This window comes from Pelecanus crispus, chromosome 5 (assembly GCF_030463565.1).
Source record: "Pelecanus crispus isolate bPelCri1 chromosome 5, bPelCri1.pri, whole genome shotgun sequence".
Classification (NCBI taxonomy): Eukaryota; Metazoa; Chordata; class Aves; order Pelecaniformes; family Pelecanidae; genus Pelecanus; species Pelecanus crispus.
In genome coordinates this window covers 35,492,607-35,519,056 of record NC_134647.1, presented here as the reverse complement: position 1 = coordinate 35,519,056, position 26,450 = coordinate 35,492,607, and the positions used below count along the sequence as shown (strand labels likewise).

At 37.8% G+C, this 26,450-nt stretch overlaps 1 protein-coding gene across 4 annotated transcripts in view; it reads left to right on the top strand.

Annotated features, from left to right (window-relative positions):
* MYO1B (myosin IB) overlaps positions 1 to 26,450 on the top strand; it is a 98,421-nt gene that overhangs the window by 67,613 nt on the left and 4,358 nt on the right. Inside the window, exons 13-28 of one of the 4 annotated variants that reach the window (XM_075710045.1) lie at positions 2,102 to 2,206; positions 3,722 to 3,784; positions 4,571 to 4,771; positions 6,896 to 7,122; positions 7,356 to 7,556; positions 8,804 to 8,897; positions 9,353 to 9,502; positions 11,698 to 11,766; positions 13,417 to 13,503; positions 13,793 to 13,879; positions 16,606 to 16,692; positions 19,884 to 19,958; positions 20,371 to 20,505; positions 21,413 to 21,519; positions 24,542 to 24,674; positions 26,259 to 26,411. In XM_075710045.1, coding sequence (XP_075566160.1) covers positions 2,102 to 2,206; positions 3,722 to 3,784; positions 4,571 to 4,771; positions 6,896 to 7,122; positions 7,356 to 7,556; positions 8,804 to 8,897; positions 9,353 to 9,502; positions 11,698 to 11,766; positions 13,417 to 13,503; positions 13,793 to 13,879; positions 16,606 to 16,692; positions 19,884 to 19,958; positions 20,371 to 20,505; positions 21,413 to 21,519; positions 24,542 to 24,674; positions 26,259 to 26,411 — 1,974 coding nt within the window. The remainder of the gene's footprint in view (positions 1 to 2,101; positions 2,207 to 3,721; positions 3,785 to 4,570; positions 4,772 to 6,895; positions 7,123 to 7,355; positions 7,557 to 8,803; positions 8,898 to 9,352; positions 9,503 to 11,697; positions 11,767 to 13,416; positions 13,504 to 13,792; positions 13,880 to 16,605; positions 16,693 to 19,883; positions 19,959 to 20,370; positions 20,506 to 21,412; positions 21,520 to 24,541; positions 24,675 to 26,258; positions 26,412 to 26,450) is intronic. The other 3 variants (XM_075710047.1, XM_075710048.1, XM_075710049.1) reach the window with 3 other exon arrangements.

The following is a 26,450-nucleotide window of genomic DNA, read 5'->3' as shown; positions in this document are numbered from 1 at the left end:
ACTTCCATCTCGGTATATCTAAAGTGCTGGCCTTATCCGAATGTGTCAAATAACCTTTTACTCATTCTTCCTCCAGTACTCTCTCTTCCCTCCTCCATTCTCCTTTCCCTTTACTGAAATGTGTCTACCAAAGGTTGTATATGTGGCTTTTTGAGACAAAAGATACATGGTGATTTAGAGATGTGACAATGCAAGAATGCTGTTTTGTGTTACACTCTGATGTGCCTCAATCCCTTGGTTTATTTGATAATCTTTGGATAGTACCTAAAGATACACTCATCTACAAAGAAGTAATGCATAACATTTATGAAGTACTTCACATTTTCAGTGACATACAAATATGAGTCTGCTAAAGACTGATCTACTTGGTACGCCAAATCTATTACCATTTGATAATAGATATATTGTGTTGTTATGGAAGTAGTATAAGTACTGACTGCAGTTTATGTAATTTCTTTTTGCAACAGAATGCAGTAAGTATGACTTGTTTGCAGTGCTGATTTTGATGCATGCCAAATTTTAACTTTCTCATCTAGAGCTATGCAAGTTTTGCAATCTCTGATTGATAATTGCAATTGGTGTGAGGGGCAGTTTGATGTGGCTGAGAAAGTTTGGTAATCAGCTATGATTTTGCTTTACCTAAAACTAAAATGATAAAAGTAATCTGTGCTACCTCAATATTTTCTAATCTGCTTGTGTGTTCTTAATCTCATTTTAGCAACCAGATCCTTAATTTAAAACATTTAAATGATTGCAGTTGCCCTTAGTCATAAAAATTGTATCACTGTAACTTGAGCTTCACGGGTATTGTGTAGCAGACTTGATAGTGTCAAAAGGCATAGTGGTTTATTCTGCAAATTTTCAGGCTTCCTAAATAACTGAAGTGTTTGTGATGACTAGTAATTAAGAAAGAAAGGAAAAAAAAAAAAAAAAAAGGATGAGGGGGAGGGAACCCCACAACCACAAAGCTGAGAAGACCAGCAGCAGATATCCAAAATTACTCTTGATTGCAGTTATTTCTGCAGATTTGGAATTCTTACAATATTAATGACTCTCTCAAGCACGGGGAAAAAAACCAAAGAGACTGCTGTTCCCTTTTTCTTTGAAAGTGGCATTTTAAGCTGGTCCTCAGAACGGGCACCTGGCCTCCAAACTGCACTCGTTTAAGATAACGGAGATGAAGTGGTGAGCCACTGCTTTTATGCTGCAGTCCTGGCCCTGGTGGTGTTAGCCGTAAAACTTCAGTTGAGTGGAGTGCGAGGGCTGTTACCTGTGGTATTTAGGGGCTTGCAGTGGCCATCGTTCCCCATGCTGACGTGTGTCCTGGAAGCGTGCTGCTGTGATGGAGTAGGCTGCCGTGGCTGCCGTCCCTGAGCAGCCTCCCCACTGCCCACCCCTCCTTCCAGGCTCTGCTCCATTCCCTGGTCCCTTCCGCAAAGGGTCACACGCGTGCTTGCTCCCTAACCCAGTTTTATACGAGTTGGCCTTTAAAGGATTTTTGGTTGATAAAGTTCTTTTAATTCCCATCGTTTCATAGGGCGCGTTTGCATGAGCAGTTTGTTGCAGGGAGGAGGAAGGTTGACCTCTGGAGCCAATAATCTCTTAACCCAGGCTCAGCCGCAACCAGAATAGCAGCTTAGGCCTCGGTCTGTAGTGAAATAGGATAATTTATTTGCTACGAAGTGATCCTGGCTGGAAAAGAGCTAATGCTACCATCACAATTTTATTTATCAGAACCTGCAGCAGACTGCATTTTACACACGGGGACAGATTAGCGCAGGCAAAACTATTGTTGTTTATTCCCTGATACCACAGGCCTCCTTATCACTGGTGCCAAGGAATCGATACACAGGCATCCCAAATACAGACCTGCAGAGTTTTTTTGCCCCTCCCAATGGAGGAAGCCTCAGGGAAGGATTTGGTCTAAAATTTCCAAACTAATCTCATTCTCAATAAAATGTTACTCAAACCATCACATCGCAAAACTGGAAGGAGTAGTTAATAAAGCAGCTTGTTGACTTGCAGCTGCTGCAGTAACTTACTCCAGCTGAGTTCCAGGGTGTTTACACAACAGCAAATGCAAACATGTTTTATCTGACAGGACAACAGCTTCGAGCAATTCATTATCAACTACTGTAATGAGAAGTTGCAGCAGATCTTCATTGAACTTACCCTCAAAGAAGAGCAGGAGGAATACATCCGAGAGGTAATACTAGAACGGATCTTTCCTTATCCTCTCGTCTTCCCGTAGTCCCTGTAAAGACATTTAGGCATGCATACTGGATCCTCTTTTTGGGGAACAGAGTCACTCTTTGACCACAGGCCTGGCATGGAGCATGTTTGTGTAGGACTGCGCGGCAGTTACATTAAGCAAAGAAAGTCGGTTTTGGTTTTGTTTCACATTATGAGTTGCCCAGGTATAAACCAGACCCAACTCTCATTCATTGGCAACAATGACTGGCAGTTCTGAACAAGGGCTAATTAATTTATTAGAAGACTAATGTTGCTTTCTGGTATTAGTGCCATTACCCTACAGCCTGTGTTTTGGATTACACAGTAGCATCTGGGATACACCCCAACAGTGGCCACAGCTAATCCTGTTTCAAAAGGGAACTGGATGGGTAAAACAATAGCGTGCATGATGAAAGAAACTACAAATAGCTCTTTGGTTCTAGTTTTCTTTCAGTTAAGTATTGAAGGGAGCTGTTTGAGCTCTATGGGTAAATTTAAGATGTGCTTTGGAGCCCAGACTCTGGTGTTTGATGTTATTCAGTGAGTGAACATCAAGTTAAAGTTTTAATAGGTGTTAGCAGTACTCCCCATGACATACAGAGCTCAGACAAAATAGCAGCTCACAGCTGTAGAAACTGGCATACACTGTCTGTACTCAAATTGGATGATACCATTTTGCTGTATAAACATTTTTAAAAATTAAAGTATAATCCTGCAGTATAATCCTGAGGATAAGAAGCTTGGGCATGTCCTTTCCTTTTGCATTCAGTGGTGAAACTCTTGAAACATCATTGCTGCAGTTTGGTTCTGGAATGACATTTCAAATGCTCTGAAAAACTCAACTGTAAGAAGTACCGCAGAATGCAAATTAAGAATGAAATTAATATTTTCTTTTTTCAGTCGTTTGCCCTACCAGTGTTACGTCCTGATGCATTGGCATCTTATCCTGGAAATTTTATCACTGATACTTGAAAAAATTAGGATATTAGCAATATCCGAACAACAGCCAGACTCTGGATTTTTCAGATGGTCTCATCTAAATTTATCCCTCTTTCTTCCTCCCGTTTAAAAAAAAAAAAAAAAAACCAAACCCAAACAACTAAGAGCCTAGAAATTTTGATCTTGGATGCTTGCAGTGAAATGGGCTTATTTCCTTATAACCAGTGGGAGCGTGGGCAGGGCGGTGCTGGGGTGGGTGGGTGGCGGGAGCAGCCTGGCCGGGCGCCAGGGGAGTGCATGGGAAGCTGACATGGGTGGGGGAAAGGAATGGAGAGCGGGTTTGGCAGCTGCTCAAGGACAGTCATTTTGCACAGATAATGTTAGTAGTAGTTGATTGCATTTCTTTCTTAATAAGTAAAATGTTGGTAAGCACATAGAATTAAATTTGAAAGTAGTATCTTAGTTAACTGGAATATAATTTATATTGCCTAGAGGAAAAGCTCCCTCCGCTATTTTCCTGTTCATACATTTTTTTTTTTTCTTCTTATAGGGGATTGAATGGACTCATATTGAGTATTTCAACAATGCTATAATTTGTGACCTAATAGAAAATGTAAGTTTTATATTGAAGAATATCTCTGAATAATTTTTTAATGCATGGATTGAATTTAGCTGTAAAGCCTGTACGCATCCTCACACACTTTGATTTTATAAAAGAAGCCACTCATTATATTAGTCATCTTATTTTGTGTGGTAAAAGTTTTATTTTGCAAAAAAAATATTTTTTTTTTAATAAAGCTATATGTTACTTTGTTAGAAATGTTCAGCAGGACCTCTGCAAAAAAAAAAAACAAACCAACAACAAACAAGCTTTAAATGTTTACATTTAGTGCTGTTTTCAGTACCCGATATCACATGTTGTATTGTAAATAACATTTTTTATATGGAAACTAGAAAACTCAATGACTTGTTACTGAGTGCTTTAGGTATAGAAAGTACTTGTATCTAATAAGAGGACTTCCTATGGACTTAGCGCAGCAAGAAAGATAAAATTCCTCAACAATAGGAAAAGAACAGTTTTTAACCATTAACATAGAATGTATGCTGGTTTTACCCATAAACTGGCTACTTTCAGTGAAGTTGGAGTTTCTACGTCTGAGTAAATGACACGAAATTCCAACATGACGTTCAAGATTCACATCTCAGAAGCAGTCTTTCAAAAATTCAGATACTAAAAATTTGTTGGAAATGGGGATGAGAAAAAGAACCAAACTTCGAGATGGCTTGAAGAACGTTTTTCTGGGTAGCAGAAGTCAAACAGGAGAGAGCGGTCTCCTTTTTATGCCTTGGTGGAAATACAGTGGAAACAAACACTAAAGCTCTTGTCTTGAAACTTCAGAACCAAACTGGAATCCTGGCCATGCTAGATGAAGAATGCCTGAGACCAGGAACTGTTACTGATGACACCTTTTTAGAAAAACTGAACCAAGTCTGTGCCACTCACCAGCATTTTGAGAGCAGGATGAGCAAGTGCTCCCGGTTCCTCAATGACACCACCTTGCCTCACAGCTGCTTCAGGATTCAGCATTACGCTGGCAAGGTACCTGGTGAAGTGGGGAGTACGTGGTGTTTGGAGGGTGTTGCACCTGTGTGAAGCCTACATTTGGTACAATGGGGAGGCTCTTCGCCCATTAAATGATGTTACAGTAATGAAGGAGAATTGCTTGAGTCAGTAGCTGATCAAAAAATCCAGACCTGTCTTAATCTTTTCTGTCTTAAGCCTAAGATTCGTGATTTGGGCTGGAAGGCTTTCAGAGATCATCCTGCTTTAGTTGAAACCAAGGGCAGCGCTTCCTTCAGCAAAGGACAAAGATGTCCCATGTGCTTTGCTGGTGAATTGCTTGTGCTGCTAGGTCTCTGGAAATAAAAATGTCATTTAGAATGACAAAAATTCACACGCATCCGAAGGCAAGATATTTTGGAAAACGTTCTTTGTCACTAAACTAGCTGAAGTTTTTAGTCATGTTGATGAGAAGGTGGAGTTTTTGTACATTTGAAGGAACTGAGTTTATTTTGACAGCCTGTGTCTTTAAAACAGATGGAAGAGGAAGCTATACAGAGGGCTTGCAAATGTATTTGCTTTTTACAACATAAGCAGTATGAATAAATACAAGTCTGAGAGTTTTTGGTGTATAATTAAGTATGATTTTTTTATTAATGAAATTAAAAATAATTATATCATTTTAAATATAACACCTTATTTTTAAAAAAAATTAAAAGTAAGCATAGGGGTTGAAACTATACCTCTTATTTGAATCTGCTGAGCTGTTAGTTTCACAGAGTCATGAATATTTGGAAAGTGTTTAATTTTGCTAGGACTGTTTAATACCTACCTATTTTTTAACATTTTCTCAATCTTACAATTCTGAATAGCTCGATAATGTGCTTATTCAAAATAGTGCTGGAAATGGCATACTTTCAGCCTTTGAGGCAGCCGTTCATTAACTTTACATTATGTATTTGCTAAGAATATTTTGTAATTGCATGTAATCTGTCAGGGATTAATATTTAGATACTTCTTTCATTGTCCAAACTCAAAGTGAATTGAAAATACTCCAGTGCTTTGAGAAGGACTGCAAACAGACTGTGTCTTAGCAGGCAGCGAGGGTCTTCGATTGTTACTGGCATTCACTTACCCAGTGGAGCTGTCAGTGAATTCCTCCTATTTTGGGAGGAATGTTGTTTTTCCATCCTCAGCTGAGGACATTTTGATCTAGTCACTGTACAACAAAAGTTTGCTTCTCCTTTTATAAAATATAAGCAATTTCATATGAACAGGTTTTTTTCAGTAGTGGCATTTACCACACCTGTCAGAAACAGCAACATGTATTCCAAAGGAAAATGCTGCCTGAGTTCCCAGTCACTTGCTGTTATGTAAAATATGGCTATGTCAGTATTAGTTTTATTTAGTATTCTGTGTACATAGTACCTATCTGCATATAGAACTGAGAAATCACGAAGCTGAAGAATCTGTATTACCAGCTGGATGACTTGTCACAATTAATCAAACTAAATTCCCTACCCTCAAAAATTAGAAAAGCTGGTAGCAATCTGAGATCTACATGAAGTTCCCCTGGACACCTTCTGGGTCTCCAGTTGCAGGTCAGAGCTTTGCATTCATGCTTGTTGCAGTCGGACTGTTTTCCTAGTAAGAGGTCCTTTAAAATAACAGTCCCCTGAGGATTGCACAGATAGCTGCTTGCTGCTGCAATATCAAGAGGTGATATTTCATATCTTGTTTTGGTTAGGTAAATAATGTAAGCATTAGTACTTGGAAGGGAAAGCATATTTTTGCTGTTTTGATAAAAAAGAGAGGGAGAAAACCTTTTGTTAGCTAAAAAAAAGATTGGTTTGAAGTATTGACAAGTGGTGTTGTATGAGAGTTGTTATGGAAGAAGGTTTTTTTCCATTTCTGAAACCAGAATTGATCAGCACAAGGAACTGTTAGTAGTGTGAGAAAATGCATCTTCTTAGGAAGTGCATTAACAGAAATTTTATTCAACAAAAAATCTTGCAGATGTCAAATTTAAAATGAAAGCTGAAATGTCTTTTGCTTCTTTTGGATAGTGAGAAAGAAGGAGAAATCAATTTCTTGGTTCAGTTTTGAACTGGCCTATGTTATAGTTCAAAACATGCTCTGATGAGACTCTTCTGTATTATTCAGGTTATGTACCAGGTGGAAGGATTTGTTGACAAAAATAATGATCTTCTGTACCGTGACCTCTCCCAGGCCATGTGGAAGGCCAGTCACTCTCTTATCAAAGCATTGTTCCCAGAAGGTAACCCCGCTAAGATCAATCTAAAGAGACCGCCGACGGCAGGTTCACAGTTCAAGGCTTCGGTTGCTACCCTGATGAAAAATCTTCAGACAAAAAATCCAAACTACATTAGGTAAATTACCCTGTGGCAAAGCTTTGGTGAATTCATGTTTGGTGAAGTTAAAAAAAAAAAAAAAAAAAAAAAAAAAAAAAAAAAAAGAACAAAACCCAACAAACCAAAAAGCCCCAAACTTGATATCCGAGGGCAAACTGTTGAAATCTGTGGTTTAAGCTCACAATAATAGTTGTTTATACACTGTTTGTACAGTGCTGCAAACCAGCGTCCCTGTTTGTTTCCTTTTCCAGGTGCATCAAACCCAATGACAAAAAGGCTGCACACATTTTCAATGACGCCCTGGTGTGCCACCAGATCCGCTACCTCGGTCTTCTGGAGAATGTCCGGGTCAGAAGGGCAGGTTATGCATTCAGGCAGATGTACGAGCCTTGCCTGGAAAGGTACAAAATGCTGTGTAAGCAGACATGGCCCCACTGGAGAGGGCCAGCCAGGTAGGAAAGCATCAGTATTCTTACCTGGCCTGTTCCAATGACTGAAATCACTATCTTCCACATGTTCCATTTTTTTTTTTTTTTTTTTTTTAATTTAATGAACTTTCAAGTATTTTAAAAGTAAATTAAAAACTAAGCCAGTGTGGCTCAAGTGTTTTATTTGCATGTTGTTTCTTAGCATCTTGTTCCAGATTTTGGATAAGTTCATTCACTGGGAAACCTATACTTTTCAGTAGGCTAAAAATGACAGTTCCTTGGCAAAGGCGGTGATTTTAGTGATGAACTAATCTACTAACGGAAAAGGTTTTGCATGTGAGCGAGGAGAGCATGTTGTTTTTTAGAATTTATTGGGCCTGAAAGAAAGGGAGGGAAGAGAGAGATATTGGAGTGGAATCAAAATAATGAGGAGGTCTGGAATGATCAAAAGGACACTTATCTCTAATAACCAACTTTTAAAGTGTAGGAATACCCATTTCTTTGAAGACGGTCATGCAATCTTCCTCTGTCCTTTCAAGAATAATTCTACATAATGATGATTGAACAACTATGAGATAATACCTCTTGCAAATCAGTTGTATTAAATATGTAATTTTAAATTGCATAGTATGTATTTTTACAGATGACGTCTTGGGTAGGCAAATGAGTGTCTCAATTATTTTTACACGTGGCCACGAATAGCATGATTTAAATTTCTTTCATAATAATTAATATCTTTAGCTACAGTTTAAATCTTTAGGTTACCAAGATAATGGTGGAAGTGCAGTATGGATAACAGTAACATTGTTACAATCCTCACAAAGTTCTGTGCAATTCCTCTCTCTTCTTTTTTGTTGACATTCATAAAATGCAGTTGGTAGAGTGTGGAACATTAGCATTTGTCAAACTTGTCAATCTTTGTTTCACACTTTGACGTTAATGTGAGAGCCTTTCCTTTTTTCTTTCTTTTTTTTTTTTAAAGTAAAATCATTATAGATGTAAGAGGAAAAAATAGGCCATTGCTGATGAAGTTAAATGAAAATTGCTCTTTTTTCATGAAATTATTCTGAATCTTTACAGTGATTATTCTTGCCTTTAGTTAAATAACCAGTGAGTAAATGAGTTAGGTTTTCAATCTTCTTATGTCAAGCACTATTTAAGAATTTAAAATACGCTTTCATATACTTTCCATAAATTAATCTGTGAATATGTAAACTAAGAAGTTTTAGAGCTGGGGGTCATGTTTGTTAAGCTCATTTACTTCTTATTAGGGCTGGAGTAGAGGTACTGTTCAATGAATTGGAAATCCCTGAAGAAGAATTTTCGTTTGGTAGATCAAAGATATTCATCCGCAACCCAAGAACGGTAAGTGAAAAATGTCTTCCACTGCAAAATCAAGCTGTCTTTCACAAGGACAGCCTGTTATGAACTGCATAATTTACTAGCTGATTACTACAGATTTTTCTAGATACAGTGCTTTGATATATTGCTGTGGAATATAGCATTAAAAAAGGCACTTTTTAATGTTAGACCCATTAAAATTGATGTGAATCAAGACTTTATAATAGCTGTCAGCCTGAATTTAATGTAACTTCCGTGCACTGACTTGTGGCAATGTATCTGCCACAAACCCTATTGATATACCTGCCTACAGCTCTGAAGATGAATGAGCCAAAAGGTGTCTGAAGGGGGACTTGAAGAAAGGAGAGATTTCTCTTACACTTGCTGTGCTTATGGGTTTTTTGATCTTCTCTCCCCTACTGTTTTTCTTCCAATGTAAAACAAAACACTAAAAAACCCCACAAAAAACCCACATCCAGCTCTTCAAACTAGAAGATCTGAGAAAGCAGCGGTTGGAGGACTTAGCTACTCTAATTGAGAAGATTTATAGAGGTTGGAAGTGCCGCACCCGCTTCTTGTTAATGAAAAAAAGCCAGATTGTCATTGCTTCCTGGTACAGAAGATACGCAGTAAGATAATATCCTTACTAAATGGGGGGTTCTTTCTATTGTTTAATATGTTTTTTTTGTATAACCTTGATACGATATTTCATATAAACCTCATATGATATTTTTCCTTGATGTGAATGGAGAAGTGTTGAAAGAACTTCATTTTATGTTAGTATTTAAGTACCAAAAATCTGAATAAAAGAAAATTTAGTTTCTAGAGACCACTATTACGTATTTACTTTGTGCTTGTGCTTAAATAATTAAAAAGCTCACCAGAGTCCTTTACCTCTGGGAGGGCAGGGCTTTGTGGCCCAGCTGGGAAGAGTCTTTTTCATTCAGCTAAAATGCTGTGCTGCCTAGCACTTAGAGCGCTCTCAAAACATATGGTTCATGTGTAAAAAACGTTTGGTAATATACATGTGCAATTCTGTGGAATTCAGTCATTCATAAGACTTTTTGTATTTTTGCTTTATTTGGAACCTTTGCATTTGAGGCTCAAGAATGGTGCTTGGGAGGATCCCAGGGATTTATTTTAATTATAGCTCATAAGACTTGTAGTTCAGTGGTTGTTATTGATACGGTTCTAAACCAGTTTCAAATCCATTTGTAGACTGGGTATTCTGTGTCATGAACTGTACTGTTATATGACTCTTTCATGTCTTCTTGTCAGTTACTATATAACATTGACTTAAGTGATAAAAAAAGATTTGTTGTTTTTAAGTTTTAAAACAATTCTTAAACATCTCAGCTGCATTTTGTTATTGTGTGCATATTGGAAAGCTTGGTAAAATGTATGATGTGGAAAGAAAGCATCTTAAACTGCAAGTTGCAGAATTGACAATCACTTTTTCAGTTGATGAGTACTTCTGTTTATCATCTTGAGACCCATTAGTGTTTGGTTCGCTTATCTTGGATAATTAGAGAAAAGTATAGATAATTCTGAAAAAGTATGAATAAATGCTTTTTCACTGTAAAAACTCTTCTCTCTGAACTCCTGTGATTGAATGCTCCGTTTCTACAAACAGCTTCTTTACAGAATTACATTGTGCCCATATGGCTTCATTATGATCTCATACAATCTTAATGAGTTAAAAATAGAGTTACCACAGCTAGATTGGCACAACTTTTAATATAAAGAAATCAAAACAAATACATGACCAAGTACGCGTCACTGTTGATTTCTTAACTGTAGACCTTTCTTGGTTCACTGGTGAAACATAGGAGCAATTGTCTTTGAATGCAGGATGAAGTCATAGCAAGACCCTCAGAATTACTTACGGGTGACGATAGCGATATTTTCTCAGCCTCTTCATGTAGATGGAGGGCACTATTCTCCTGACCCAACATGACTGTTAAGCACTGTGATTTGGAAGGTTTCATAGGGAATCCTTTGCATGAACAAAGCTTTTTGACAACTCCTTGTGCTGGAGGCTTGGCTAAAGGATCTGCAGACACTTGTCTGTCTGTTCCCTTGCAAGGCACGACAGATGTCAGTTATGGCATGAATGTGGCCTAGAGGGGAGTCTTTCTAGCTTACTCGCAGAGATGTTCACTGTAATTGAGTGGGCTGGGTGTGAAGTCTAAAAGCCTTGTTGCAAAGTCTGCCAACTGTTGTTCACTTAGCATTATACTAGCCACTGATCTACTGGAGAACTGAGCTTTTTAGAAGGAAAATGCTCAGCTGCCCAGGAAATTTATTGTTCAAACTGCCATACTTGGATAATATTCCAGCATGTCATTCAGGAATCCATGGGTTTTCTTTTTTCCTGTTCCTAAGTTATCATCAGCATTTGGTATTATAAAGGGACTGTGGGTAACAGGAACAGCACAAGTCTTATGAGAAGATGGTAAAAAGCTTAGCCGACAAACCTGAGCGTTTGTGATGGTTTGTATGCTACTCTGTTGGTGGGAAAGACAAATAAAGCTGTTGCTGTTAGTATTTAATCCATGTCACTTTTGTGCTGCTGACCATGAACTTAGTGTTTCTGTAAACAGAGTGACATTGTCCACGCAGCATTGTTGATGTGCTTTGTTTCCCCTCGAGTTGAACACAGAATCTATGCTCTGATCTGCTTGGTCAAAAATTGTTCACTTCTTGCATTTAGTACTTGCATCCTTAATCATATTTTCAAATGTTAGTAACGAAAGTTTTATTATACAATATTTTACAATTGCAATATTCTGTTCTAAGCATCCCATATTTATTTCCAATACAGCAACAAAAAAAGTATCAGAAGATAAAGAGTTCGGCTATTATAGTACAGTCGTACATCCGAGGATGGAAGGTGAGTTTTCTGTTACTGTGGCTATGTCTGCACGGTGAGGTAAGGAGCAGGTCAGAAAACACAGGTCCTCTGTCCACTGAGCTGTGGCTGTGCCGTAGCCGTTGTTAAACACTTGGGTTTGCCATAAAAGAGGTGAGTTTGGGATATCGGCTTGTAGCCTGGGCTCTAAATCCCTGCAAACGGCGTGAGTGGAAGGCTGGGACGGAACTACTGGGTTATCCTTGGGGCATCTTCTGCCAGAGGATTTGGAGAGAGGTGTCCTTTTTACACGGGCCCCCCTCTTTACATGGGCTTCAGGCCTGGAGCGTGAATGAGTGAGTCTGGCGTTCAGAGCAGTTCTAGGTACACGCTAACCAGGCAGCCCAGCAGCTCTAGAGCAGGATGGCCCGGGACTTGGCCACTGGGCTGATGAAAACTGTAACTCTGGACTGATTTGGAAGAAATAAGTTGTGTTTGGCTGTTATTTTATGGTTAACGGGACTCCCAAAAAAATGAACAAAATTGAAAGCAGGCTTAAAATAGAGTTTGGGTCACCTGGGCAGTGCGTTGCTTGGGTTGTCTTCAATTCTTCTCTGTGTTCTAAGCGAAGGGGTGAAAGTGTGCTGTACTCAACTTGTTTTGAGCAAGTACTTTATTGCTGTTTGCTTGTCCTCTGCCTCAATTTGCTACCACTTTGCTGCTTCTCTGAGAGGTTTGTACTTCGTGAAGGGATAATCCTGCAGCCATGGTAGAGACTTAAGGAGTGATGCTGTAATAAGAGACAAAAATGAAGTTAACAGCTCACATGAAAGCAGCCACAGTGCTTAAAGCAACTGCTGCTGTCCAGCTTCAGAAAAAATGTCCCTGGGCTCCTCTGTTTTCTTATTAACCTTTCTCCACCCCACTAAATGTGGCTTTCCCCTCTACTTAGGGAAGAGAGAACTGCCTTTAATTCTGGAGTCAGTTCCACTCCTGTCAGACAGGGTGTAAACAGCCCTCTCCTGCCCAGAAGGTTTTAAAGTTTGCCAACAATAAGCTACAGTAAATTGATTTTACTATTTTTCTCGATTTTTACTTTGTCTTTATTATTTTGTTTAAATGAGTTAAAAATATCCTTTCAGACTAACTATTGACATGCTGTCTTTTCCCTGAGCATTATTTGAAGAAAATTGGGTAAAAGTATCATCTCATCTTGAGTTATGGTTCTCTGTTTGTCATTGGAGAACACGCTCTTTTGCGGTAGCACTGCCATGGATAAAACACTGGTATGACCACAGCCTTAGTGTGACCTAAAGCCAGGCAAATTTACTTGTCATTTATTCTTTATTGCAGTCTAAATGGATAAGATATATACTGTGTGGAGGAAAAGTATTGTTGCCATTGTACAGACGGACAGCTAGACATCTCAGGTGATGCAGCAAATCTGGGAGAAAACTAAACATTGAACTAAGATTCACTGAACTGCCAGTCCCAAGCTCTCATTTGTGCACAGAATCCTCCCTGGAACAGCGAATGTTAGGTTGCATAGCATTAATTAATTTATTTACTTGGGGACTTGGAGGCATTGTGTTTTGGTTTTGCCTAGATTTACAGGTTGCAGTGCCTTAGTGCAAATCATTAAGAAATTATAGTTATTTATTTGAATAAAATGATGTTTTCAATTGTTTACAGGCGCGGAAGCTTCTTCGGGAACTTAAGCATCAGAAGCGTTGTAATGAGGCTGCCACAATAATTGCCGCTTATTGGCATGGTACCCAGGTAAGAAAATGGCAACAAATTGTGCACTTAATTGTCTCTACGTAGAATGAGGAAGGCCCTTCAGGATAAAGTTATCTGGGGATATTTTCAGTGGCTTAAACTGCTGATTTTTATGTTTCTCTTTGCTGCTAACATGTTTTAGCTGGTGCAATCTGGGAAGCTGGGACATGCTTTAGTATTTGCTGTTTACAGTGAATGGTTTCTTTCTTTCTTTCTTGCACCATTGTGAACTTGCAGTAACCTTTTCTTTCCTAAGCTTTTCTATATCCCATTTTCAAATGCATCACAGGCGCGAAGGGAACTGAGACGACTGAAGGAGGAGGCTAGAAATAAACATGCTATTGCTGTTATTTGGGCTTACTGGCTTGGATATAAGGTACTTCATGCACATAGCACGTGCCCCCCTTCACTACCCAACAATATCAACATTTAGTGAGTAGTAAATAGTGAGAATTAATGACTAATACAATTGACTTCAAAATAATAGAGCATGATCATTGACTCCTTCCATTCCCATTCATGCCACACTTAATAAATCTGACAACATTCTGTATGTCAGTTTTTTGTAGAGTAGGAAATTCTTTGCATGGCAGCCAAGTAGTGATTTGCACTAACAAGACATTAGGCTAGATTAAAAATGACTAGACTACAGTATTCTCAAATTAGGAAATGCATTTAACTACATGTAAAATATGCAAAGCATGGTTTGCGGGGGGAGAGAAGGTTGGGGTTTTTTGGTGTGGGTTTTTTTCCGCCCCCTAACAAGTGCTTTCAGTGACACTGTAGTAGTGATCCAATTGAGATTTTCACCAGGCTGTATGTTCTGCACCCTGGACAGTCTTCATTTACAAGTTCAAACCAACGCTATTAAGTTTTGTTAAATTTTAGTTTGAATTGGTTTAATTGATTATCTGGCTGTGATTTGAACCAGTAAGAAAATTTCAGTAAGTACAAGTAAATCCCAGTTTTATGACCTGATCTTTTAGCAGAAAATGATGTTAGTTTGCAATTCTAAACTTACAGCCCTAGAAAAATCCTAGGAATTCCAGCATCAGCTATTTGTTTTCAGAAGCAAAGTCCCACTGAAAGATTCTTGCTAATCCCCAGCCTGCAGTTGTGGGTTATGTGAACATAACATGTTACGCTGTTAGAGGTCAAAAATGTATTGGTTTCAATTAATAAACTTATAACTTAATTGAAAACCACATCCAGTAAACACATTAAGTTTAAAGTACCTTCCAGTTATTATTTAGGCTGGAGTGGGGGGCGGGGGTATTGTCAGAAGACCTTGCCAACTAGATGGAGAAATGTGCTCAAATTACATTTGGAGTATAATGCTGAGTTTGACCCTTGCTATTTTGATATCAATGTATTAGATTTCTAATGAAATGGCAGCCCTGGGGATCCAAACACACATGTACAGAATTTCCCTCATACTAGAGAGACTTTGCATCTTTTCAGTTCTAGCTTAATATTTAGGTAGCTATGTAATTTGACAGACACACTGCTTCCTCTACATTTGTTTAAATGCAATACATCGACAATTTATTTTACTTTTAACAGTTCCTTTCACAAAAAAAATTGCTCAGTACTGCAGAAGTGACACTTCCTTTCCTAGGTTTGAAATGTTCTTTAGAATTAAAAAGAACACATCCAGAAAGCAATGCAATAGTGTTAACTGTGTTAGAGCTCCTCAATTAAATATTCAGTAGATTTGGATAATTTTTAACATGCTTTAGTAGTGATTTTTATCAATTGGCTCACAGGAATTTAATGAAAAATTGCCTCCTTATTCCTTAAATATAAATGATCTAAAAACATATATATAAAAAAAGATAATAATCTAAACTGAATTAAGATTAGAAAAAGAATTACAGTATCTGATAAAAGATAAAACTTGTTATTGGTGTGATGTTTTATCTTTTCTCAGGGGAATATTTGAAACAAAATTTCTGGAAGTTACCTTCAGAGATAGCTTGCTTTATCACCAAAAAAAAAAAAAAAAGACTTCAGTTACTCAAGTACTCAGTTTCCTTCCTTTTCACAAGACAGACAAATACTTAGCTTTGCAGAGTCCTTGTTTTTACAGTGCTGTATAGTAGGAGCTTTTGTTCCAAGCAGATGAGTGAAAACATATTCTTTATGAGAGCCTACATCTAACACAAATCAACCTTTCTATCTACATCAGAGAAGTGTAACTGGCGCAGGCTGGAACTGCTGTTGCACAAGTCTGACAACATATAACTTGACAGCTGCAGATAGATGGCTAGAGCTGCTGTGACTGATCCTGTAATACTGGAACTCTTCATTTTGCTTAAGTTTTTATCACCAGATAGCTGAATAACAAATGTACTGGCATCTCCTAAAATGTGAGATTTTCTTAAGTTGCCCACACATGCCTTTGTGTTTAGAATACTTTGCAAATTGCTTTCCTAAAATGGGAATGCTTGATTAAAAGTAAGTAGGTGCCTATCTCTTTGTAGGTGAGGAAGGCACTATGTTTGGGGGGTTTACCCCTTCATTCCATAAAGACAGACAAAATTTACCAGGCTGGAGGATTTTTTTTGCAGTACACAAAGATCAAAATAAAAAATAATCTACAGAATAAAAGCCCTCAATATAGTGCTGGTAATTCATCATTATGTATGTAGTTTCAGAGTTGATTCTGTTCTGCCCAGGCACTTGCCAGTGGAAGAAGTGACTAGATAGAGAGATTTTAGTAAGTCTTGATTTTCTTACACGTCATTTTGATCATGCAACTGCAGGCAAAGTTGTCCATTAGAATCAAGTTACAAGATACTTAACCACTGATTGTGAGGTGTGCATGGAAGAGATGATGGAAACACTGGTAGAGAATAATGGAGCTGACAAAATTCTTACCTGTACGTGCCACGTAAGCAGCAGTGGAGGCTTTTTTGACCTCCTATGTGGCTTCACACCGATTCACAGTGACACCTGTTGGGTTTTAAAGGTTAAACGCTGTTCTTCCATCTTTCTATATCTTGATTGTAAGTTGGCTGTTCTATTTGGGAGAAGCCTTTTCCTGGTGGTTGTGCTATCTGCATCGGGCTGTCTCTTTTGTTCACTATCTAAACCTTTTAGGCTCGAAGGGAATTGAAACGCTTGAAGGAGGAGGCTAGGCGTAAGCATGCTGTTGCAGTCATTTGGGCTTACTGGCTTGGACTGAAGGTACTTTCTCAAACACTCCTGTCTGTCAACATGAACTCAATAAAGCGTGGCATCTTACTAACACTTAATAAACAAGCAGTTATATGGGCTCACTAGTAGGGATGATTTTTACACAGAACTGCATTGCTTAATTTTGTCAGGGACTTTACTGAAAAATTCATAAGCTGAAAACGCCTCATTTACAGCAATATTTAGGTATGAGGTGTTTTTTATCATATGAGGAATATCAGTTTTCAAGTGCAAGACTAACGTCAGATTAAAGGGACTCTCTTATGGTTGTTGACTTAAAAACCTGACCTACGTTGGCAAAGATCCTATCCAGAAAGATTACAAGGATGTATTTTCTTATTGTGACCTCTGCTTGTTTGAATGGGGAGTAGGGTGGGGCTGTCTGACTCTCACTGCTGCTCACGTTAGACCCCTGACCCCAGGGTCGGGGGCATGGTGTAAAGCTAATGATAATCTCCTGTTGCTTCCATCAGCCTTTTTAGGGCATAGCATTGCATGCAGTTACCTATGGCTTGTGGCAGCCATGAATTCCCAGGAAAATTGAGATGTACAAGAGTCTTTTGTTTTCTGTCCCTTGCTTTCCAAGGACTGGCTGGCAAAAGAAAACACATTTGTAATCTGGAAAAATGTAGTTCTGCTCTGTAAATAGACTATGAAAATGGCATCTTGAGATGTTCCAAGTCTGTGCCCGAATGATTTACATAATACAGTTTTCAAACATAGTTTTACAGATGCAATCCTGAAGAACTGCAGAAATCTAAATTTGTTTTGTTTGGCTGGGTGTTACGTTTGCTAATAGGGATATTGTAGACTACCGAAGTATAAAAGGGACCAATTTACTTCATAATGCATAGTAAAGTCCAGCTCTCATATTCTCATTCTTATTCTAACAATGATGAAATGGGAAAAGTAGTTACAAAACATATAATTATGTATAATATATGTATATAAAAAATCCATTACAATACATGCATGGAAACCAGAGCTGGAATTACAAAGGAGCCATTTTAAGAAGTCGTTCTGCAGATCAGAATCACACTTGAGGTACTACTGCCAAAGTGGGTCTGTTTTTATGGTTTTAAAACAAGAATATGTCCCTCCTGAGAACTCAGAGGCTGTTTTATATCAAACAGCGGCATTTAAATGAAAACTGATGAATCCAAAACCTTTAAGGCACAGTACAGCAGGGATATGTTTCTGCCGTCTATGGTGTGGTTTTTCAATGTATTTTTTTTAAATAGTCTAAGTGGCACTTCTCTCTCACCTGAAACATGCAGATTTTTCTGAATAAGAATATAGTCTGTAGTTCCAATATACCACTGTTGCCACAGGCAATTCTGATTTGTCTGATGGCAAAGTATGTTCACCTGTGACATATGGAGGTGAGGATTTAAAATTGATACAAGTGATCAAGATTAAGCCATTAATTCTTGAGTCTTTTGGGTTTTGTTTTTTGGGTTTTGGGTTGGTTTTTTTTTTTTTTCCCCCCAATTGTATCATAAGTAGATTTTAATAGCATTTGTGGTACTTTCCAGATTTAGGCTTTTCTGGAACAGCTTGCATTTCTCAGTGCTTGCTTTGCAGCTTCCCTGCAGCACCAATAGGATGTGTGGGTGTTTATTAGTCCCTTTGTTCCAAATTAATTTGCACACCTTGCAGCTCATGAAGAATAATATAAAGCACCATCATTAAAGAGAGTCTATGAGAACAGGGTGAGATTTGGGATGATTGTGGTTGGAGTGGCTTTGAGTGTGTTAATTTCCATCCCTGAATAATAAATAAAGGATGTACACTAATTACAGAGCACTAAACCTTACAGAAAATCAGTGAATAAGAACTCTAATAATTTTTCTTACAAAGTGAGGAGGAAAAAAATATATGCTCTATTTGCATAGAATGAAGACAGCTGAATGCTGTCACTTTTGTGGATGCATCTTAATGTGTAATTAAGTAAAACCCATTTGTCTGTGGAGGGTTTTTTAATCCCAGCATGGTGACAGATTCTTGCTTTCAAAATGCTGGCTTACCTTAAAATGCATGACACTCAGTATGGGGCAGGTGGTGTGCCAGGGTAAGCCAAGTGAACTGTTTTTTATAAGTTGATGTGGGTTTTTCCTCTATGGGTTTCTCTTTATTTTCTGGTTACAGTGAACTCAGAAACACATAGCAAGTTAGCTAAAACCACTAAATTTTCTCTGGGGTAAATTATGCAAAGCCATGATGTTTTCCCTGGTTTTTGCTCAAAACTTTTTAACAGGTGTGTTGCAGGCTATGCCAAAACTTGAGAAAAATTAGGGGATGTTTCAGCTAACTTGATGTGAGCCTGGGCTTCTCATAAAACTGCAAACTGGTTGTGCGCTCTCTCAGATTGGGTTTTCTGAGGGGGGGTGGGATTTAGATACTATGCTAATTAGCACTGATAGAAATACCAAGGGCAAAACAAGTACTCTGAAACTTGCATTTACAAGCATGTATAAAAAACTAGTATCACCTGCAAAAATGGTTCTCAGTGATCACTTTTTTGATTTTTTTTTTTTCTTTTTTAATAAATTTTAGGAGCAAATATCAAGCTTGCTGACATTAAGCAACCTTTGTGTTGATTCTCTGCTCTTATCAGGCACCAAAACCTTATTTTCCTTTAGGAATGAAGACTGCTTGTGTGAAAAGAGTTTTTTCATGCATAAGTCTGTTCTGGAAAAAAAAAAAAAATCCTTTTTTTATTATAGAAAACTGTGTATTAAGAATCTTAAAGGAGAAAAATCAGAAACAGTTAATCAGTTAACTATGTAATTAACATCAGTACAGTGTCACTTCAGACACAATAAAATATGTATCACTGGTGATACCTTGCTTTTTCCAGTCCAACTTTATGCAAAAACCTATGAAAAGAGATTCGTGCTGTGAATTCAACAATATTTGAATAGCTTGCCTCCTCAGAGGAAAGTGTTTCAAATTTTCTGTTAAACTTGGAAATTACTGTACTCGGGTCATCCGAGGTAACTTTCTGACCTCTTGGTCCACGGTCTGGTTCATGTATTTTAAGTGTACCCTCCTATTTCAGGGAACACTTTGCATGTTTATATGCTTTTTTACTATTTTCTGCCATAGAGCTTTATAAAAAAGTACCTGTGCAAACAAATTAATTCTTTGTATTCACTTTGATGGTTTGTTTAACTTTTCAGGTCCGTAGAGAGTACAGGAAATTCTTCAGAGCCAATGCTGGAAGAAAAATTTATGAATTTACCCTTCAGAGGCTTGTATGTATATATCCGTACAAAGCACATGTACATTTTCTGTGTTTTAGATTTTGGTTTTCTAGCAAAAGTAACGGCTGTATTACGGCCTTGATAGTCTTTGTAAGGAAATGCCTGAGCTAAGCATGTGGAAAATTGATGACTTAAATATTCTGATGTTATAAAGGAAGGATAGTGATAGTGTTTTAAAGGTGTGGGAATGGTACTAACTAAGCATTTGCCACACCTGTGTGATACCTAAATCTGCATTTCTCAATATACCTGGCTTTTTAAATCCATATTAATATTTATGAAAACTGAGAGTTGCAGTTTGGTAACTGTGCTTTTAATCACAGAGCATCTGCTTTTCCTTGCTTATTTCAGTAACTCTGGTATTTGAACGTTAATAAAACATCTTGCTTCAATTTTATCACAGATGCAAAAATACTTCCTGGAAATGAAGAATAAGATGCCTTCTTTATCACCAATAGATAAAAACTGGCCCGCGAGACCTTACCTTTTCTTGGATTCAACTCACAAGGAACTAAAGAGGATTTTCCATTTGTGGAGGGTAGGACGCATTCTGGTCCAGTCTGTACAGAACTTCATCACATGGTTTTCAGCATTTTTTGGTCGTTCATGAAAATACTATTTTTAGGATGTATTTCTTCCTGTTCCAGACAGGATATTTTATTTCTTTGCAAGAAGCGTGTCTTTTGATCATTGCCTTTGGCCCGCAAGGGGTATAACTATCCTGCCTACTCCTTTCTGGGGCTAGGGAGAGAGGATTGCTTCCTGCCACCAGCTTTTCACTTAATAGTAAAGCAGTATGCCTGTTGCCTCTTAATTGGTAGCTTATAATACTTGTGTCCGTGGCCAGGACTGGGACTAGCTCTTAGACCAACATTGGAAGTACTGGGTGGAATTTTTTACTTATGAACTGTGGTTAGCTGAAATTTGTTTTGGATCTTTGGATGGAGAGAATGGCGAGAATCTGTGTAAGTGCTGATGAGACGTTTTACTGATCTTGTGGGCTATGGTTTCTGTGAATGGACACAGAACAGATTTTCTTTCTGCAAAACTCATCCTCTCAGCTATGTTTTGTTCTTTCTGTCTGTTTACATAAACTTCCGCAATCGTGGAACTATATATGTTTCTGAGAACCTTTTTAGCACAGTCTTCCAGTGACTGGTATCTGAGAGATTAAGCTCATGTTCAAATGCAGCATGCTTAAATTATGTGTTTTAGAGATTGTTTTTGGTGTAATTCAGAAGTGTCTAGAATGGCTGAGGAGAAAAGCACCTCTACTGTGTGTTACTGTGCTGCAGTGGCATGCAGGGTGGAGCTGAGTCACTTCAGAAGTATACAAAGAATGTGCATATTGGGCAATAAGCAAACATTAGTCTGTGGTGCTGCTGCTTCAAATCAGATTTGGAAGGATAATTTGTTGGTTTGTTATGATATATCATGTTTTGTAGTGTAAAAAGTACAGAGACCAGTTCACAGATCAGCAGAAGCTTATATATGAAGAAAAACTGGAAGCAAGTGAACTTTTCAAGGACAAGAAGGCTTTATATCCAGCCAGGTAATGACTTATTGTGCTGCTTTTAGTGTACAATAAATTCAATAGCCTTACATAGATTTAGGAAACTAAGCAAGATTTTGCTTTTTCTCTTAAGCGGGGAAGTGCGTTTTCCTTGTTTGACAATGTCCCTCCATCATTTTACTTTACAATCCTGGAAACTGACCTCAGTTTGCTTCTAACTTAGATGTTGTTGCAGCCCACTGATCCTGTGATACCGAGCACTTCTGTCCAGAAGCCATGATTTTTTGTTGTTCTAACCCCCATGACCTGTTCACATCGTAAAAGTTTGGAGAGCTTGTAGAACAGAGTAACTCTCACCCTTTCACCTAGTTTCCATCACACCGGTTCCTGCAAGCAATAAATGTAGAGTCAACTGAAAGGCTGTAAGTGACAATGTCACTCCCAGATGAGGTGTGCCAGGGAGCTCTCCTGTGTTCAAATTTAGGACATTCAGCATAATGGTCTAATGTAAAGACTAGGTAATTTGAGTGTTAGATACATTGGTATGTATCTTTTTGAAAGGATTCTTCTAAAAAATTGCTTAGAAGTTAATTTCCATTTTAGAATCTTTTTTTTTCTTTAATTGGAGAGTTTTTAAAAATGTGAAATCTCTGCAAATAAGTTTTTTCGTTTCTCAGATTATTGAGTTCTTAAAAAATGGTAAATTCTTGTCATCACTATATGCAGAGCTAGCATTACTCAAGAAAGTGCAGTAGTATCTGATTTTACTTAAGGAATGCACTTCTTTTTTTGCATGCAATAAAACTGACAAAATGGAGATCTGATGTCCTTGAAAGAAGTTGAATTGAACTTTTAAAGTGAATATGAGCTTAGAAATTGTGTTTCTCTTGAAAACAAAGGTCTCTTCAATCTCAGGAGAGTTTTCATTTAGAAGCCATAGTTTGAGCTGAGCAGGAACAAGGCACTGTAAAGCAAGAGGCAAGCTTCAGTAGAGGGAAGCACAGGAATCTGCAAGAGTTGATGAGAGCACTTCCATGCATGGACAAGCTCTGCTTGGATGTTTGTGTGTTTTATTGGTTTTGTTTTGTTTCATTTTTATTGAGACATTTCCTTTTTTCCTGTAATAGCCTCAGTGTGTGTTTCTTTTTCTTCCCTTCAGTAGGTCCCTTATTTAAAGGCTGTATATGTTAGCATGCGGTTTGTTCCTTTGTTTGCTTTGGGGTGTCTTTTTACGCTGCTGGGAAGAGAGAAGGATGCTGCCTTTGGACTTTAATAGGAGCAAGCAGGTTTTTTTGCTTTCAGTCAGTATACATCTGATCAGTATAGAGCTCCTTGGGAAGGAAGGAATTTTATTTATATCCCTGATTTGGTACCTTTTACACCAAGACTGAACAATGAAATATTACACAGCAAAATGTATATCTGAGTTACTTTTATCCAAGACATTCTTAAGTGGTATATGTGATAGAGGGTAACTGTTGATTCATTTCAGTTTTAGCTTGTAAGTCATTACTGTTTGATTAGGGACAAAGTCCCCAGGGAATCTACAGTTTTGCTGATGATGGTTTCATAATGCTAATTAATAAAAACAAACAAAACCCCAAACTCCAATATGGTAGCAAGTTAGAATGGTTTCCCCTCCCCGCACTCATTTAGAAACATTTCCATGTTTTTTTGTTTCGTGTTCAGAGCTGATTAGCTCCTGTTGGGTTTTTTAATTGGCCTAAGGATGGAGGAAATTACTGTATAATAAAGTTTCTGATTAGTTAGTATGATAATGATTCATAGGTTGTGGCTAATTTTCTCTGTGTAATACAACTTTAAGAACAGAGAGGGACTTCTTGTGCGTACTAAAATACCAGTACCCTTCCTTTTCTCTCCCATCTCCCTGTGCGCTAGAGATGCAATTACAAAGGTATTGCTATTCCACATAGTGTATTGGTTCCTCTTGGCAAAGCTTTGCATTTAGTGCTTTGACTGTAATTTAATCGAAGTGATTAGTTAAAGGGACTTCCAAACAAAGCAAGCAGCAACTTTATTCACCAGTTCTTAACTGATAGCGAAGCTGTTACTGTATAACCCTGAGGTGGATAAAGACAGGGCGATTTGCAAGCGCAACAAGCCTTGACGAAGAGCTGGTACACATTTAACAAACAACAGCAGATCTTGAAGGGAAGTTCTTGTCTGTCACTCTGAAATACTGTGGCAGAGTTGTCGGTCCTACTGAAGTTTTATTTCCTCTGTTTTCACAGAGACTGTTATTGGGTGATTTTAAATCAAAATTGATTGCATATGCAAGGACGTACTTGTGTCTGATACCCATAGCAATTTAGTCCATTTAATTGGACTTTTCAGAGCAAGGAAAAAAAAAATCCTATTACTGTCTTTGGTGATAAATTTCTTTATTCACCATCACTGTGCTTTTAATGTGTACAAGATTCTGTGTCTAATACACATACCGTTTCTTACCCCTCCTCCTCCTTTCCTCTTTCCCCTGGGATAAGGTGCTGGGAGATGCATCGACACTACTCTGTAGCAATTCCCAAGTTATCTTCAGCTGGTGTAGTATGCACAGATTGATGCCGACACCACTGCATTGAGTGAACGGTAGTACCGACCTGAATGAGAGGCTCAGGGCAGCGCCGGGGCAGCTGCAGTTTTCCGCTTCTCAGCAGGATTGAGGACACTTGCGCTGCATAAATGAACACCATGTCAAGAGCCCTGTTTGCATTCAATTATGTATTTCTCTAATTATTCTGTTATACAAGTGCAAATTATTCTGCGTTGCCGTTGTTTAAAACAGGTATAATTGTGAGTAGGGGTTTCTGGGTTGATCGGAGTATTATTTCGCTAAAAATGAGACAGCAAATGACTTTCCCTGGCAGGGAGTGTATCAAAGTTTAAGGAAGCTTCTGGCAGTGTAGAGTCATTGAAAATGGTATTTGGTGCATCTCCTGGCTCCACAAAGCCCGAAGCAGAATGCGACGGTTTCAGGAGTTTTACTTCTTCCCTGCGATTTGTATTTAACTCTTATCTTTTCTCTTATCTTTTTGTTGGGCAGTGTTGGGCAGCCGTTCCAAGGGGCTTACTTGGAAATCAGCAAGAACCCCAAGTACAAAAAACTTAAAGATGCTGTGGATGAAAAGATCATAATTGCAGAAGTTGTGAATAAGATCAATAGAGCTAATGGGAAGGTAATGAAATGACATTGCTTTATCCGGAAGGGTGGATCATTTTTGTGATAAACTGAGAGGGAGACTTCGTTTCTGTCATGTAGTAGGCTGAAGATTTAAAGAAATGCCTTTTTTTTAAGGGCAAGACTAGAAATGTTGGATTTACGTAAACTGGTGATTTTAAGCGCTCATTTTAAATTTACATAAAGATTACCAAAATCTTGTTTGGGTTTGTAGTTTCAGCTACTTTTCCAAATAAAAATGGCATCTCATCAACTGGTAACAGGCTGTATTGATTCACAACTAAATGTAGTCTCTGTACCAAACTTAGATCTTCTATTTGCCAATTGAAGAAAATAAATATTTAGAGAATATTGCTCTTGTTCAAGTATTTAGAAAACTTAACCTTTAAGGGTTCACACTGTCATTCAAGGATCACATTTTATTATGTTTTAAAATTGTGAGTGGCATACTCTGCTAGCTTTGCTTGTCTTCTGATTGTTACCAGCTTTTTGGAATGAAGAGTCAAGTTTGTTGTATCATTTGAATAAAGCTGTTAAATATGCTGGGTACTTTTTTATTCTGCTAACACAGACTTGTTTTGCATGTAAATTATACTTATTAAAACAGGAAGTATTATCCTCCCTTAGTAAATGTAATTCTTTTTGCCATATCTGTCTAAATAGTAGAAGTAGTAGATCTCAACGTCTCAGATGTAGATGTCATTTATGCATTAGTAGGAGTGAAATTAGGTTGCCTGTTCTTGATGCCAAGTTAATTTCCTGGTTTAGAAGAAACTAATTAAATGAAGGCAAAATCTTTCCCTTACTTACATAGGCTACAGCTCTCAAGATTTAAAAAAAAAAAAAAAATAATGAGCTATGGTTCTACGAGCTTAAGACAGCTACTTCTTAATTATAATAGTTAAGACTTTATTATTTAAAATTTTACAGGAGAAAAAGCTATATGTAGATTAAGTTCTCATTTCTCTTATTTTCTAAGACAAATTTAAGAACATATATTCATGCTTTAAAAATATTTGTCATTTGAAAATTTAATTAATTAATTTGATTTTTAAAAATTTAATTAAATATGAATGTGTGTCCTCCTAAAGAATAATTCCAATAGATAAAGGGAAGAGAACATAACATCAAAAATACATACGTGATTTGTGGTGTTCTGCAACACAGTTTTGGTGAATAACAGTAAATAGTGAGGCTTAGTCCTGAAATAGCTATCACTGAAGAGGTACGTTGCTTTTCCTGGGGATTGACAGAGCATGAGAAATGAGGTTATCCGGATTTGCATAGTTTCTGAGTTTCAGTTTCTGAATTCTATAACTGTAAGCTAGTAATTAAAGGAACTGTTTATATCTAAGCATATGTGCCAAAATGAGCTAAGCTTCCCAATCTATAATTAGACACATAAATAAATTTGACCTGATTTTAACTGATCTGCAGCTTTTACTGAACATCAGATGTTAATGTTTACTAATGTGGGCCAAGCTTATTAACTCTGTGAACTGCTTGTAGTCTTAGCAGGTGCTCAATAATGACCAGTTCTCTCTTTGTGTAGATAATGGTTTGCATTTTTGTATTTTCACAGGCTACATCCAGGATTTTCTTATTAACCAAAAATAATGTTCTTCTTGCGGATCAAAAATCTGGGAATATCAAGTCAGAGGTTCCACTGGGAGATGTTGCCAAAGTGTCCATGAGCTCCCAAAATGATGGCTTCTTTGCAGTGCACCTCAAGGAGGTTGGTTACAACTTCATACTACAATAATATGACTGTTTT